The 15,481-nt window shown below is 42.4% G+C and overlaps 1 protein-coding gene across 2 annotated transcripts in view; it reads left to right on the plus strand.

Moving 5' to 3' along the window:
• Positions 1–15,481, plus strand: part of dennd1b (DENN/MADD domain containing 1B) — a 116,512-nt gene that overhangs the window by 50,902 nt on the left and 50,129 nt on the right. Inside the window, exons 6-10 of one of the 2 annotated variants that reach the window (XM_050054253.1) lie at positions 1,713–1,782; positions 3,553–3,633; positions 4,946–5,005; positions 8,775–8,828; positions 9,427–9,537. In XM_050054253.1, coding sequence (XP_049910210.1) covers positions 1,713–1,782; positions 3,553–3,633; positions 4,946–5,005; positions 8,775–8,828; positions 9,427–9,537 — 376 coding nt within the window. The remainder of the gene's footprint in view (positions 1–1,712; positions 1,783–3,552; positions 3,634–4,945; positions 5,006–8,774; positions 8,829–9,426; positions 9,538–15,481) is intronic. The other variant, XM_050054254.1, reaches the window with a different exon arrangement.

The raw sequence follows: 15,481 nt of genomic DNA on the forward strand, positions 1-15,481 counted from the left end.
TTTGATTTAGGCTCGCCCGAGAATGTGACCTGATTGCGGTAAATCTTCACACAGACGTCAAAATATTGGCATGCTAAGAGGCTGATTGTTTCAGGCTAATGGTCACTCAGCCTCTCTGATTGGTGCGCTTGGCTGCACTCCTCCGGGAACCCGGCCTGTCATTGGCCTCTTGCGGATTTAGCGATATGAAAATTTGCATTAGGTTCACTTTATTGTTTTTCTTGTTGTCTGTTAATTCCAGTCTACAGAGCAGCCAGTGACCCATGCCCTTGAAACTCCTCAGTCTCCAGCCAACTGTCTGAGCAGGACTTCACTGTGTTATGAACTCAAACACAATCAAACCTTCACTCTTATGAATGTATTATTATATAACTAAGAAACTGCAGATTTAAGTTCTTTGTCAGATTTTTAATTTGAGTGAAATAAAACTTGTATTTAATACTGCTTTCTGTTATTGACATTGAGAAAAACTTGCTGAATTTGGTGAGCAAATCCAATTTTGATTGATCATTTGGCCACCCATTTATTTTTCAACCCCTGCATCCAGGCGAGTTAATGAAGCATTAATGGGAAATTCTGTTTATTTCATCATAATGCTAAGAAGTCCTTATCTGGAATCATTATTCATGCAGTGTTCAAAACTGCATGTTAAAAAACCCCAAACTAAATAAAAATTCAATACATTGATAGGACACCATGTTTTTATTATTTGATTGCATAACATTAAATGAACTGGGCCCTCGCAGCTTTTAAACGCCAAAAGAAAATGTTGGCCATCTTCCACCCGGAAAGCAAGTCGACTTGGCCAAGAATATGTCAACTTTGTAAAGAAAGCCATGCTGCAGATGCTTTTAGCTTATGGTGGGTGTACTCAGTGATTAGCTTTAACACAAACACCGCAGTATAAATTATTTTGAGCGTGTTAATGAATTTATTTATTTTACATTAATTGCATAAGGCAAAGATTTATTTTAAATGCGAAGGGCATACGAAGAAGAAGCACAGAGAGGGGCAGAAGGAGGAGGTGGAGGAGGGGGGTTGGGGGAGTGCAGGAGGCATCTTGGGCTGCATTTTTGTTAAGCCTGTGCATCTGTGAGCAGCATGCTTGTAAACCATAGCATCCCACTGCGTCACATGAAAGCTATGGTGTTTTTTTTTTGTTAAAGAATCTATCTTTCAAATCATTGTTTTGTTTTTTTTCCATCAACCCTCCCTTATTGGCTTAAAGGGCAGACATGACAGGAATCCTTAGCATGCGGAGGGCCCTGGGTACGAGGAATGTCATAATAAGGACTAGATAGCATTTACCTTTTTTTCAATGTAACAACAACTCAGTGCTTTGGAGTATCTGGGAACACAATCCATTATCAATGTCCTGCATGCATTTGATCTTTAAGCAATAGGTCACTGACAATAGCCGGTACATACACACAGTAACACAGCAAGGCTACACACAACAAACTCAATGCTGTTTACATTTTTACTTTCCAGCAGATGGTGGAATTATTTATAGACATTGTGATGGGCATGGAGTTGCAATATACTAATAAATGTTTTCAGGAGACTAAATCTCTCTGCATTTGTTGTTCTTTTAAATAGAGTGGACCCTGTGATAGAAACATACTGAAGCACATCCTGTTTATTTATCGTAGCAGGTGATAAAATAAATTAAAGCTTTGCCATTAATGCATTTGTCTCTCTGTCTCTTGCAGCTACCTACCATGGTTCGAAATCTACTACAAGTTGCTAAATACTCTGGCAGACTACCTGACAAAACAACAGGTAATCATCCCTCCTGGATGTATTTATAATTGTATGTATATAAGGTGCAGTGTGAGTACATGAAAAATAAGACATGTCGGTTTGATTTGACTGAGAAACAAGCACACAGTTTAGTGTTTTTGAAACTGTACTGTGGTAAGATATTTTCTCCCATCCTGCTCTTCTTCTGCATGTCGTCTTTTGTGTGCAAGTTTTGTTCGCCGTCTTGGGCTCGACTTGGCTCCTGTTGTTAGCAGCAACAATGTTGACATTTCACAGACCAAACGCTGATCTGACACTGGAAGTTATTCCTGATGATTTACTGGAAAACAAATCGTTAAGAAAAAAAAACGAAACCACACGCACACACTCGCACACAAACACACACAAACATACACACGAATGCTCGCACTTCACAAAAGTCTTTTCCCCTGACTATTCACTGCATTGTACTAGCAAAGGGAGGGGAAATGTAAAATATGCAACAAACTGGGGAGATGTGCAGCGTCTAGCGCAGAGGGTGTAGGTGATGTTCCCATGTTTAGACTGAAGAGAGAAGAAGAGGGAGAGAGGCAGAGCAAGGGAGAGATGCAGGGAGCTTTGGGACCGCTTTCAATTGTCATGTAGTCGCTGCTCCTTCCAAGACCCTTTAGAGAGCAATGATCAGGGCAGAGAGGCTTGCCAAAGTAGACAGTCGCAAACATATCACATGAACATTCAACATAAACACATACATTTATGTAATTGAGAGGTAGATAGTCTAATACAGAGAGAGACAGATAAGTAGAATAGCCCAGTTTGTGTGTGAGGAAGAGACAGACAGAAAGATTGCTGGAAATCCTGGGTGACTGAAGTGTTAGTGTGCATGATTTGGTTTCTATTTACCCCGCTGTCCGTTCCAGGCGAGAGGGAGATGTTGACAGACGAGGGAAGACAGAAGAGCGATGAGGGTTTAAGGCGAGGGGTAAATGAAGTGTTTCCCCAGGCCGTGTTGCTGACCATGCGTGTGAGCATTGAGCCTCTCATGACAGGAGGCTGTTCGATTGCACACACCCTAACACCCCCACCCTCCCTCCCTCCCTCCCTCCCAACCTTCTCCTTCTCTTACTGTATATTGCCGCCCATTCCTCTCGAGTTTCTATTTCCTTCTGGCTCGCACATGCATATACACTCACGCACGTGCACACTTCCTCCAAACGAGCAACGGTTCGAAGCCAAAAACCAAAACAAAGTTCTCAGAGAGGGCGGATAGAAAAAAGAATCTAAAACAAACAACAATGCGCAAGCTCTGTGTTCACAGTAGTTAGTTTAGTTTAAGTACAAGTTGCAAACTGTTGTCCCTACCGGTTCTCCAGCCAGAGGCCCGAGAGTGTAAATAGCAGTCTTGTCGTGGAGCTCATAAATGCTGGAAGAATAATCTCGGGGCCTGTTCTGTGGTCAAGCTAGCTCTCTCTGACGGCTTCTTAAAGCCCCTGTCTTTGGAGCGGGGACCCCTGCTTTAATTACTGACAGCCCGCTCTCGGCCGTAAATCAACCCCGCCGGATAATAAGCGTCTGCAGTCCCTGCACTCAGCCGTCTTTTAACCTCACCATTGCTCGTTAAACATATGTCAGTCGGAAGTTTTGGAGCCCTTCAGGCCTCGCTGCAGGATTGCCCTCTGGTCTGCAGCAGCGCCTGTCCCAGCACTGTTGTTAAGATTGACACATAACTCGTGACATCAACAAAACAAGTAAATAAAATTCATGTGTCCTATGTTTTTCTGTCTTTTGTTGTTTGTTTCTCTCCCCCAGGAAAATGACTTGAATGACATGCTGAATTCTCTCTATGATCTGCCTGTGCCAAAGCCCTTCACGCCAGTCAACCTGAGTGTGGTAGGTATAGATCTCTTATTCCCCCTTATCAGAGGCAAGACAGCTGAGAGTAGAGGTAGAAAGAGGGAGCGGGGGACAGGTAGGTTACTGTAGCTGTGTGTTGCATCAGGAAGGAAGGAGGCTGCAGAAATGAAGAGTAAAAACAGTTGGCTGAAGAAGATAAAAGTAGAGCAGGAGACACTAAAGACACAATTTAGAAGAGACTAAGGGAAGGAATAATGAGAAATAAAATGAAGTAGACACAAAGAGGAGAGGGGGAGACAAAGATGGCATGACAACAGACAGACAGAAAATAGGGCAGAAACAGGGAGAGATCAACAAAGCATAGAGGTTGAAATGGACGAAATAAATGAGGGAATGACGGAGCAGACAGAGAGTAGAGAGTAGGAGGAGGTTAAGATACACTAGGTAGGAACAGAGAGACACAGAGGGCCCGGGACTGACACTCTGTTTAGAAACAAGAAGTGGCGCTAACAGGTTTTTGTGCGATAAGCCCGAGCTGGACGTGTTTAAACTTGAAGGGTCCTCTCACAACTCGTCATGTCTCCTGCTTATCAAAAACTGAAATGGCTTAACGAGCCCAGGTCCCTCAAAGTCCGCCTGTGTTTGTGTTAACTCTGACACAATCTCTCCTTGTGTGTTTCCAGCTCCTACATAAAACACTCACTCTTAAACAGTTTTCGCTCCCATAAGCCTGGCCTATATAAGTAGAGTGTAATGATTTTCAGTGGGACTGCTAAACTCATAGTGTTTTGTTCGCTAATATTTTTATTTTTGAGTTGCCTCGACTCCACACCGTTAAGGCATCAAAAGAGTTTCGGTGTTAGCCTTTGTCCTTGAGGACCTCCGCTCCTTTTTTTGGACCAATTAAAAAAGCAACTCTGGGTCTTTTCTGCGGCATAGGTCTCAGAAGGATACGCATCTAATTACACAGATGAATTTACAACATAACAAGACTAATATGAAGTAATCAATATATCTTCATGAAGGTTAACAAGGGCAATTAAGATTCCTTGTGATTTATTTTTTCTTTGTGTCAGTTTTTTTTTTTTTTCCATCAGCTGTATATATGTGAACAGAATCTTTTCATCTGCATCTCAGAGCTTCATTGGAAAAGAAGCCCCGGAGAACAGAGGTGATCGCTCCATGTCTTTTCTGGAGAAGCCACCAGTTTGATATTTAATTGATGAAGCAGAATTATTCCCTAAAAGAGTGTTTTTTGTTTTATCATGGCAGCCAAGAAGAAGGATCATTGTCCCCTTTCATGTGTGAACCCTGTTTTGTTCTCTATCTCCCTCTCTCATTGTGCAAGAATGAGCAGTTGTATATTGCCACTGGGCAAGTACTGAGAGATCGGCGAAGCAAGGAGCCGGTGAGTGGAGGGGAATGAGTGAACGGCAGAAGCGGGAGGAGGGAAGGAGGCTGCTGTGAAATATGAAACCGCTGCTGTACTAATCGCATGGGAGCCACGGCTTTCCAATTTGGCCAAATAAGCTGCGCTATCTTTTTAAATATAACAAAAACAAACTATCCTGGGCCTTGGTGTATGTTTCTTCTCCTCTGGAAAACAATCAAACTTTGTAAATGATTAATGCCATTCCACACTGCTATATTCTCTCTCTGAATATCAAAAGTTTTTTTTCTCCCTCTTTATGTTTAAAGCAAAGGCAATTGTGCTCAAAAAATCTCCTTGATGCCTCTCCAGTTAACCCACTTTCAATGTTTTTATATAAACATGTCTTCGAAAGAATAAGAAAAAAGCAGATAAGCAAGCAAACAGCCAATGAAAGCCTGGGTTGAGTTGGGGAGCATGGGTTGTGATTATCACAATGCCATGAATTTGTAGACCAACAGGGAAACATTATTTAGCGCACAGAGCACAGGAAAAGAAATATGCAGTACACTGTTAACTGTATGTATAGTTATGGGGGGTTGCTCTGTGCCTCAGATGTGTTACCTCAAGTCCCTGATCTTTGATTATAGTTTGTTTATTCACACTAACCTTTTATTTTGCTTCAGTTCTTCTCGTATTCGTCTTCTTCTCAGTTGACTATAACATACGCTTCCTTTCTAACATACAGTATTGTTTTCAAAGATGACAAAGGAGCAAAAATGTTGAACTCCACTTGTCTGGCATGTAGCATTTAGCATAAAAAAAGGCAGCTCATCTGTACCCTCGTCGCATACCAGTGTAAGAATGAGAGTTACCCAGGTGAGTTAATTAACAAGGTACGATAGGAACATTTATTCATTTTATTATCTGCTGTCTTCCTTTAATGATTTTACAGAAACTAGGCAGCCCTACAGGTGCCACTGGAAAAATCCTTTTAAACTGATCTAATTAAAAAACTTTAGTCAGGAAAGAGATCCAGCATGAAGGCTAAGATGAAAGTGAAATTTGTTGTGAGAAGTTTGCCTTCATTAAAGTTTAAATCATTTAAATTTACAAATTTACCTAGATCTACTCTCGCAAGTATTTTTACATAATAGCTATTAAGTGTATTTGTGTTTTATAAAGTCGACAGTTAACCGTTAACACTAGTTGCCATTTTTTTTCCACCAGTTTGGATGTTTGTGTAGTAGCAGCAGTTATTAGCTTTGATGCTAACTAGCCTATTTCTGCTTCTCACCTACAGCATAACCACAAACTAACCGTTAGTGTTTCCCTGGAAAAAATGTGGTGCAGTGCATGGGAGTTCACACTTGTTACGATCCAAGATACAGTAACTTCTATTAGGACATTTGCACGTTCTTCCAGGACAGAAAAACCTGGCATTTTTGTTTGTTTCCTGCTTTCTGTCAAAAAGCACGCCGCAAATAAAACAACTGGTTGGCCTCTGTTTAAAATCTTTCATCTGACAAAAAAAACAAAACATATTTCAATTAACTTATATAATTATCTTGTGCATATAGCTGGCTGCTGCTGGAAACAGGAAACAGTGGTAGGGACACTCAAATCCGTAACCGCATGTTTTCCTACTTAAAGACTGCTTTAACTTCCATGTTGAAAATTATGTTTTTCTGTATGTTCTTTTTAAGGTGTAATGTAGCTGTGCAAAATATCCATAGAAGTATGGCTGCAGTAATTCAAACATCTACAAAAAATCCAGTTGCCTTAAAGAAGAGGGCAGAGGAGTTGCTTATGCTCAGATAGCTTATCTTTTGCCCATAAAAAGAGAAAAATCAAAAGGCAAAGCCTTGGGCGCTGGTTCCAGTTTAGTGTTTGTGCGTGCTGTATGTTGATCTCCTCTTAGCTCTGCTCGACTACAACAATAACCGTCCTCTGGGAATATGACGATTGTTTGCTCATGATAATTGATTTCACATTTTTCACACTTAATACGCGTGCACTTACAGGGTGAAACATTTTAGTTTGTTTTACATTAAACTCAGTGCTCCAGTGTTAACCACAGACGTATGTGGAGCCATTGCTTTGACTTCATCAATACAGTCTGTTAATGTTTTATTTGCTCAAACACTGTCAGTTGAAAATAATAAGCATCATTCTTTTTACTGGTTTTTAGCAGTTTTTTTGCAGTTGGCAGAAATTTTCCACTGCTGTATGCATATAACATTTACTTTTAGTGTCAGGCACCATAACAGTACCAACATAGGTTAAGATTTTGGGCGGGTGGGGGACACAGGGGCACATTATACCTAATATTTAGAACATTTGTCCTCCCAATAAAAACATGAAAGTAGCACAAGAGTTTTGTTTTGGCGAAACTTAAGACATTTACACCATAACCTGATGCAGAAAACGCACAAATTGGTGCATAAAAGTTCACCAGAATGCAGGAAATCAAGTGTTTAATACTCATAACTTTCTAGCGGTGGACCCTCCAACCCTTCATTTCATGTGTCGTCCGAAACATTGTCGTTTTTGGACATTGTTGAATCAGTTTGCTAAATAATGTCATGGGTTAGGGTTCAAAATGGCACAGAATGATGTCAGATAGTTAGGACTTCATCATCACATCAAAACAAATTGTCCTGACCTTGCTTGGCACATTATATTTTTTCAATGTAGTGGATTTTTAAAATCTTATCATACTTACACTGTATGTGACGGGCTTCCTTTCTTCTCTCGGGTTCTCATGTCTCTATAATTAGAGACATCTTTCTTTCTTGGTGACGGGGTCGCTGATTTTGAATGACTCCTGTTATGTTTGCATACTCTTAATCACACTGTTTGTTATGTAGTGCATCACTGTTAAGTTGCCTTGTGTTTAATCTGTTTTTTTCTATTTATTATTGCATCTTTTCAAAGTGCAGATTGTTAGCTACTCAGAGTGTTTCACAACCAACTCTCAGGAGCTGGATGTCGTTCTTCCTGCCACAGGGGCCACGAAACAAATTCTCAACTATTAGAGAAAACACTGACTGTGTTTGAGCCTGACATTATTGGTTTGATGATTTGCATTTGTAAGTAAACGGTAGTGGCAAGTTTAAACCCTGTGAAGTCTTAGAAGACTAAATAAATTTTAATATTTTACTTAAAATACTGTGCGAGTATCTACTGTAAACACCACAGTTAATTTAAGCAAAGACCTGCAACAGATGGTCGAGCGAAGGCCTAGAGAAACGCAGGTGTACTAAGGATCCAGGAGAGTGTGTGAGAGAAACACAATAGTGTGTTTCAGTTGGTGCTTTGTCTACCTGTCTCCAAACACCACCTCTCTCAGGCCCCTTTGATCTGAACACTGAACCTGCCCTGCTCTCCCAAAGTGAGACAGGCAGCCCTGTGATCCTCTAAACAACCTGTGTGTGTGTCTGTGTGGATGCACACGTGCGCACATGTGCGCGTATACTTTTGTCTGTGTGTTGGTGCTCCGCGAGCCTTTTTAATGCTTAAATAAAGACTCAGTTTTCCACCGGAGACATCACCCCAGTCTGTGTCTATGGGGAGCTGAGCTGCTATTGAGCTTTCTCTGTTCTGTAGGCCTGATAAAAGCATTGCCACAGTTCAGACACCAGCTCAGCAATTCATATAGACAGAGCTGAAGATGAGCCATAAATCATAGAACAAAGTGAACGGCCTTTCCCCCCCCCACTCTTCCCCTCATTCTCTTCTGTGTGAGTGGTATGCTTCACTTGTGACCTTCCCTCTTCTTTCTCCTGCATGTTTGTGTTTTTCGCAGCACTCCTACTTCATCGCCCCGGATATCAATGGACTGCCAACTATCCCTGAGAGCGTAAGTATTCATGGAAAAAGAAACAGAAAAGAGACAAAAGGAGATAAAGAGAGATCCTGCTCTTCTGGAAACATCTCTGCCTCTAATCGTTTTTAATCAGATACACTTGTCACCTTTTGAAATTATTGCATCATCCTCTTGTTTCGGTTTTATCTCCTGTGGTGCTTGTACTTTTAATGTCGAAGTTCAGTGATTGCCATGGGTATTAGAGGAATTCAAACTGAACACATGTTCTTTTTTGTTGATTTTGTATTCAAATTGTAGCTCAAATATTGAACACATCACAAGTCTTTACAGTAAGATGAAAACAGTGATCAATTTGACACATTTAAGCAACACTGATTGATATATAATCTATTTTTTAAAGTTGACTGTATCAGATGGTTTAAAAATGGATTTCCCATCCACTTATTTTTTTTACTGCACAGCAATATGTGCAGAGATGGAAGTCCAAGTCCTTTTACAGCCAGTACTGTATGTCTCTTTTTATGGCACACTCTGGCACTCTCGCCGTCTGTAGCATTGACACTTTACTGTAAGCAAGGACAGTTTGTTACTGTATGTACCTGCACATCCTTCTGTTCCTGTCTATCTCCAGAGGAACCTGACAGAGTACTTTGTGGCTGTGGACGTCAACAACATGCTCCAGCTCTACGCCAGTATGCTGCACGAACGGCGCATCATCATTACCTCAAGCAAGCTTAGCACTGTGAGTCCATCCCTTCCAAGTCATTCTCTCAGCTGCAGTCAGTTATCAGCTCTGCCCTGTCAGGCACAAGGGGAAAATATTTTCAGAAAATAGTTCAAGTACCGCAACCACTCGAAGGATGAGTTTCCTGGTTTCAGTACTAGGGGGTGTAGGGAAATATTGATACACTTGAGTATTGCAATATGTTTTGTGATATCAATTTCCAAAAACACTCAAATTTTAATTAGTAGTTTACATGCAAAAATGTGTGGAAGTGGTACATTTTGTGTTTTTTTTGACTGCTGTATAGTAGAGTCATAATCTATCTCCAGCCATTTGACTCTTCCACTCCACAACAGTCATAGAGGTGTGTAACAATATCGCAGTATATTGAATCGTAACTCTATTGTGATACATATATCACCAGATTCTTGTCAAGACACAGCCCTAAATGTTGTCCTTAAATGCTTCAGTTTCTGTATTCAACCATAAATAATCATTAAAAAATTGCAATGTATTGCGTTGCTAACAGTATCGCAATATATTGAATTGAAGCTCCTGTATCGTGATTCGTATCGTATCACCAGATTCTTGCCAATACGCAGCCCTAGTCACCATGTTATGTTATATAATGTGAGATTCTTGTTAGCTATCTCACTTGCATCCAAAAACCTTGATTTCATAATATTATAAAATGATGCTAATCTACAGTCATAGAGAGTCACAGTTGCTATTTTTGGCTTCATATCAAATTTAGATACTGATTTGCCCTCTTAAAAAGTATATAGCTCAAATGTTGGGACTGTTTCCTAGATTAAACATGATTCTCTTCATCAATAATCCAGCAGGATATCAAACCCTAATTAGTACGATGAGGATATTTATCTGACATGGCTACGCTACTTGTACAGAGAGAGTTGAACTGATCTGTCTGCGCCCCCCAACGCCTCTCTGCCCGGGCATCCTGCAGTCAGACAGCCGCACTGTCACCGCGCTCTGACAAGCTGTGAAATCCGCACTAAAGCTGGATTATATTTGACTGTTTGTCTTACAACTGCAACATATTAATGGCTAAAAAGCCTTAAATTATCCGTTATTACATGTCTTAACTCTCTCACATAAGTTAAAGTCCTTTTGTCTGTCTATCTGTATGAGGGAGGAGAGCTCTCTGGGTCTTTCTCCCCCTCTTCCTCCCTCTGTTCCTCATTCCAACCCCCCCTCCCCATGTTATCTAGTGGCTGATGAGGCAGAGCCAAATGTTTATGACAGATGAGATGGGAGAGGGAAGTGATGTCATCCAAGTCCTATCTGTAGTGTAGCTGGTCCTGCCTTGGTATCTACAAGGCTGCAGAACACTGAACAGCCGGAGGGGCCCGTGGGTGGTGATGGGTGCTGGAGGGAACGGTACCCAAGGTCTCCCATAGGAGCTATAATCAGAAAGAGCTGTAAAAAATTACCCAGCCCTCAGAGAATATCACCTGTCTCCCCTCAGCTCCTCAGACCAGCAGCACTCCGCTCAGGGTCTAGGCTGCACACTGTGCTGTGACACAAGGGTTACACGATGTAAATTATCAGACTCAAGGGTGAAGGTGTTTTTCTTTTTAGCAGGAAGAGGGGGTGGAGGCGATATTTGTCTGTGATTTATAGTTTTCTGCAGCTCTTAGACTAATCTTGGCCTTTTTTTTTTTTTCTTTAGCAAATTTATGCCGACAGGATTTTTTTTAAGAGCTTCCACGTCAGACCTTTACCTCCGCAAACCTTTTATCCTCTGCAGTCCTTCATCCACTCATCTGTCTATCCATCCATCTTCCTCAGGGAGAGGTGTTTTGGTTTGGTAGCGATATATGTCAGGCACTGTAGTACAAAGGTATTTTCACATCTCCGCTGGGATTACTCGCAGGCCTGATGTTATTACTGCTCCTGTGATGCGTTATTTTTTGCTGTTGGGTAGAATGACCTCCTAGTTCAAGTGGGAATGGCTGCCACGATTCTGGATGCCAGCTATCTAAGTGTATACATACTTATCTGCAAAGAGCCCGGCTCATTATCCACACCACTGTCTTGTGATCAAATATCTTAAAGGAAGGAAAATATATAATTAACGTCAGAGTTTGTCAAAAATGTTTGTTAAAGTGAGTGTTAGCAGTCACTGGATGGACAGGTAATATTTCTATAGTCTGCTTGCCACAGACAGAGGATGTATGAGAGAAGGTATTGTTAGTAACATCGTTAGTACCATCCAGCTGCTTTTCACCACCTCCGCCTGTCCAGCCTCTCAGCCAAGCAAAGAGAAACAGGGAATAGAAAGTGGAAAGAAAGAGAGAAAGACACACACACATACATACACACAGATATGCTGCATTTATTCTGCCTGCTCTAGGTGCTGCCTGTGTTAAAGCCCCCGGTGAACCCAGTGTGTCAGTCTGCCGGTACATGGCCGGCGCGTCTCGCAAGCAGCCAACAGCAAAGGAATAAATCATGATCTTACAACAATGCGTCAGTTGACTTATTGCTGTTTCGTGACCGGAGGTGAATGGTACCACTGTTTTAAAAGGCCGGTCGGCGGTGGCGCAGGGGCGGGAGCCAGCCGAGCGTGCAGCCTTGTCATAGGGCCGTATAATAGGGCTGCATCGGCCCTTCCTCTAACTAGTCAGTTGGGAGGACCCCCACCACCACCATCGCCCCACCACCCTCCGCGTCTTTCATCTGCCGAGGGCCCCCCAGCTCTCGAGCCCAGCCTCTGCCCTGCCTATCGCCCAAACTCACACAGCCCGGCCCCAGCACCGGCTGACAGCAGCCCTCTCATCAGCCTGTCAGGCCTATGCTAACAAGGAACTATCCATCCACCATGCCCTAGAGTGCCAGCTGTCTCTCTGTTTCCTGCCTTTTCCTCTGTTCTTCTTCTCCTCTCTTTCCCTGACTTCTCCCTGTCTCTCTACCTTCTCTCTATCTTAGTTATTCTTCCTTGCTGACATATTATTTTCTGTCCATCTGTCTCTCACTCACTCTGCCGTGCACCTCTCTTTCCCTCTGACTTTGCCTCCCTCTTCCTGGGTGTCTTAATGCGTCTCTCTGTTGTTGGGCATCTGCAGAACATCGGGGACATCCTTCCCCTCAATAGACTTATCTCAGCCCTGTGCCATGTGTCTGACTTGTGCCGCGGCGAATGTGTGTATGTGCACATGTGCATGTTGTGGCTGTTTGTGTCTCTTTTGCATGCATCTGTTTGTGTGTCTCGTGCACTCACAGGTGTTTGTACCTTATGTCTTGTGTCTTTCTGCGAGAGAGTCGGTGACTGTGTGTGCATGTGTGGGAGGCACTGGCGTTAGCTGTTCCCCGTGTCGTCCTGTGTGCCCTCTCTCTCTCTCCCTGTGCCACCTACTTGTTTGTGGCACACCTGCGTTGTGCCGGGCCTGACACCGGCGTTTGTCAACAGAGGGAGAAGCACAGCGCGGGTAATTGGTGACTTACTCTGTGCAGGGGAGGGGAGAGGGAAAGGCTAACACAGCGATACACCAACAGGAGAAACAAGGGAGAGGTAGCAATGGACAGGAGGACAGCAGGATGAGAGGAGGAAAACAGAATAAGAAATGAAGAACTGGGATGGAAATGAGACTGGGAATGGAGAGGAGAGGATTGAATTTGGAGAGTGTGTAGGGACAGAGTTGGAAGGAAAGGCTAGTGGAGGGGAAATGAGTATTTGAGGCTGGTGTGAAGAGGTCAAGAGCGACTCTGTTGATACCATTCCTCCTGTCAAATTGAATTACATTGCCTGCTGCAGCAGCTATTTGTCTCACACTGTGCTCTGACTGTAATGTGCAATAGGTTCCCTCATCTAAGAGTATGCAGTACACTGCAGTTTAATATAAAAAAAATATGCGAAAGAGGTGTATGTAGACCCTCACAGTAGCAGTTTCTCCATTTTCTGTCTGTGTTTCACTTCAACATGTCCAGTTGCTCAGGTAAAGAGGAAAGATGTGGGTGGAAACACACTGCTTACTGACAGAGTCTGCAGAGCTCAGAGTTGCAGTGTTGAGAAGATCTGATGTTTCTGGTACGTCCGGCTCTTTAAGGAAACATCACTGTTGAAGGGTTGCGAAACGGTTCAGTCAGGTAGAGGGATGAACTCATCTGAAAATGATGATTTATGAGTATAGAGAGCAGTTTGATGGCTTGTGGGCCGTCAGAAGAGTTGTAGTAGCTATCCAAATGTAATTAAAGGTTAACTTGAGCATTTTACAACCTGGACCCTTTTTTCCAGTAAATATGTGTCCAAAGCCCCATTTCCACCGAGCAGAACGGTACAGTTCAGTTTGGTACACTTTTTTTCCGTTTCCACTGTGAACAGTTGTGGATGGTACCAATCAAACCGTTCCGCACCGTCCCCATGTTTGCTCCCCCCTCTGTTGGGGTACCTAGCACACAGATCTGGTACTAAAAGGTGGAGCAGTGAACACTGCAGTTTGTTGATTGGTCAGTAGCGGACGGTCACTCTGTTCGGGGCTGAATGTTGTTGATTGGTCAGTAGCGGACGGTCACTCTGTTCGGGGCTGAATGTTGGCATACAACTCAGTTCTGTAGACGATAAACAAGGTGCAGACTTCCATCTGTGTCACCGATAATGAGGAAATACAGTGAGTGCTGGACGGAGCAGTGAGCGACAACAACCCCACCCACATTTAAGAGTACTGTTTGCAGTGGGAACGCTAGGGTCTAGGTACCATGTCTGAAGGGTTACTTTTTGTTCCAAATGTACCAAACCAAAGGTGTTTGGTTGAAACGGGGCTTAAGAGACTGATGTGAACAACAATTTTTGAACTTGGTCTTGTGTTGGCAGCAGCCACGCAACAGGCTGCAGTGTCAGTAATGGGGCACTGGAATGCCATCTCTGTATCGCCATTAAAAGTGGTTATTTTTGCCACAGACAGGCTCAGATTCTTATTAAAGTAAATCTTTTAGATAACACTAAACTACGTTTTCTGTGAACTATCTAAATCTCACTCATGTTACCACTGTTGTCTTCCTGCAACAAGTGACATCTTGTGAAATTTCAGGACCAGACTTCCACTTGACAAGACAGTAACAAACAGACCGGATCAAGTGAAAAAGTGAAAGGTAAAGAGACACTTAAGCCAAAAAAAAAATTAAAAAAAATCCAAGCCCATCTGTGGCAAAAATAACCACTTTTAATAAGGATACACTGACAGTGTTCATTTGCCCTATAGGCTGACATTGCAGTCCGTTGCGTGGCTGCTGGCTGTTGCCCTCTCGCTCAGTACTGGACTAGTTTCCAAAATTGTTGTTCACATCAGTCTCTTAGACTCATATACATGGGAAAATAGGGTCCAGGTTAAAATACCAAAGTTATCCTTTAACATTTGTCTTCTGTTAACTGGATGAATGACTCAGCTTCTGTTAATTTCCTGCAGAAAAAAAACACAGCTGTATCCTTATTCCATAGCGTATACTACTTCTTAGCAGGTTTTAAGTGCAACAGTTCAGCATGCACGCATACAACACTTTTGTTGTATGCAGCTGCTATGCACTTTTGCAGTGTGCAGCTGATGGACATTATTGTCCCACAATGCATTGCACAAAGGAAATGGGGGAGCTGCTCACAGCTGGAAAGTATTAAAACAAATTGTAGATGGTGGTAAAACAGCTTTGTGAACACAGCAGAAAATGAAAAATAACTATTAAATCCATGAAAAACATTTTAATGTCTATTTGTGAAGTTTAATTGGTAGTGACATTCCAGAGTCGCAGTTTGATTGACATCAACGACACACACATAGTTTCATTTCCTGGTAGCATTTGAAAAAATCAACATGCAGTCATTATGTTATACTGACTGCAAAACAAAAATGCTAAGACATATAGCATATAGGTCTTCATTGAAGTGTGTAGTATGAATGGGACACAGCGACTGACTCACACTCAGACTCCATTATTGACAAAAGTGGCG

Source organism: Epinephelus moara, chromosome 10 (assembly GCF_006386435.1).
Source record: "Epinephelus moara isolate mb chromosome 10, YSFRI_EMoa_1.0, whole genome shotgun sequence".
Classification (NCBI taxonomy): domain Eukaryota; kingdom Metazoa; phylum Chordata; class Actinopteri; order Perciformes; family Serranidae; genus Epinephelus; species Epinephelus moara.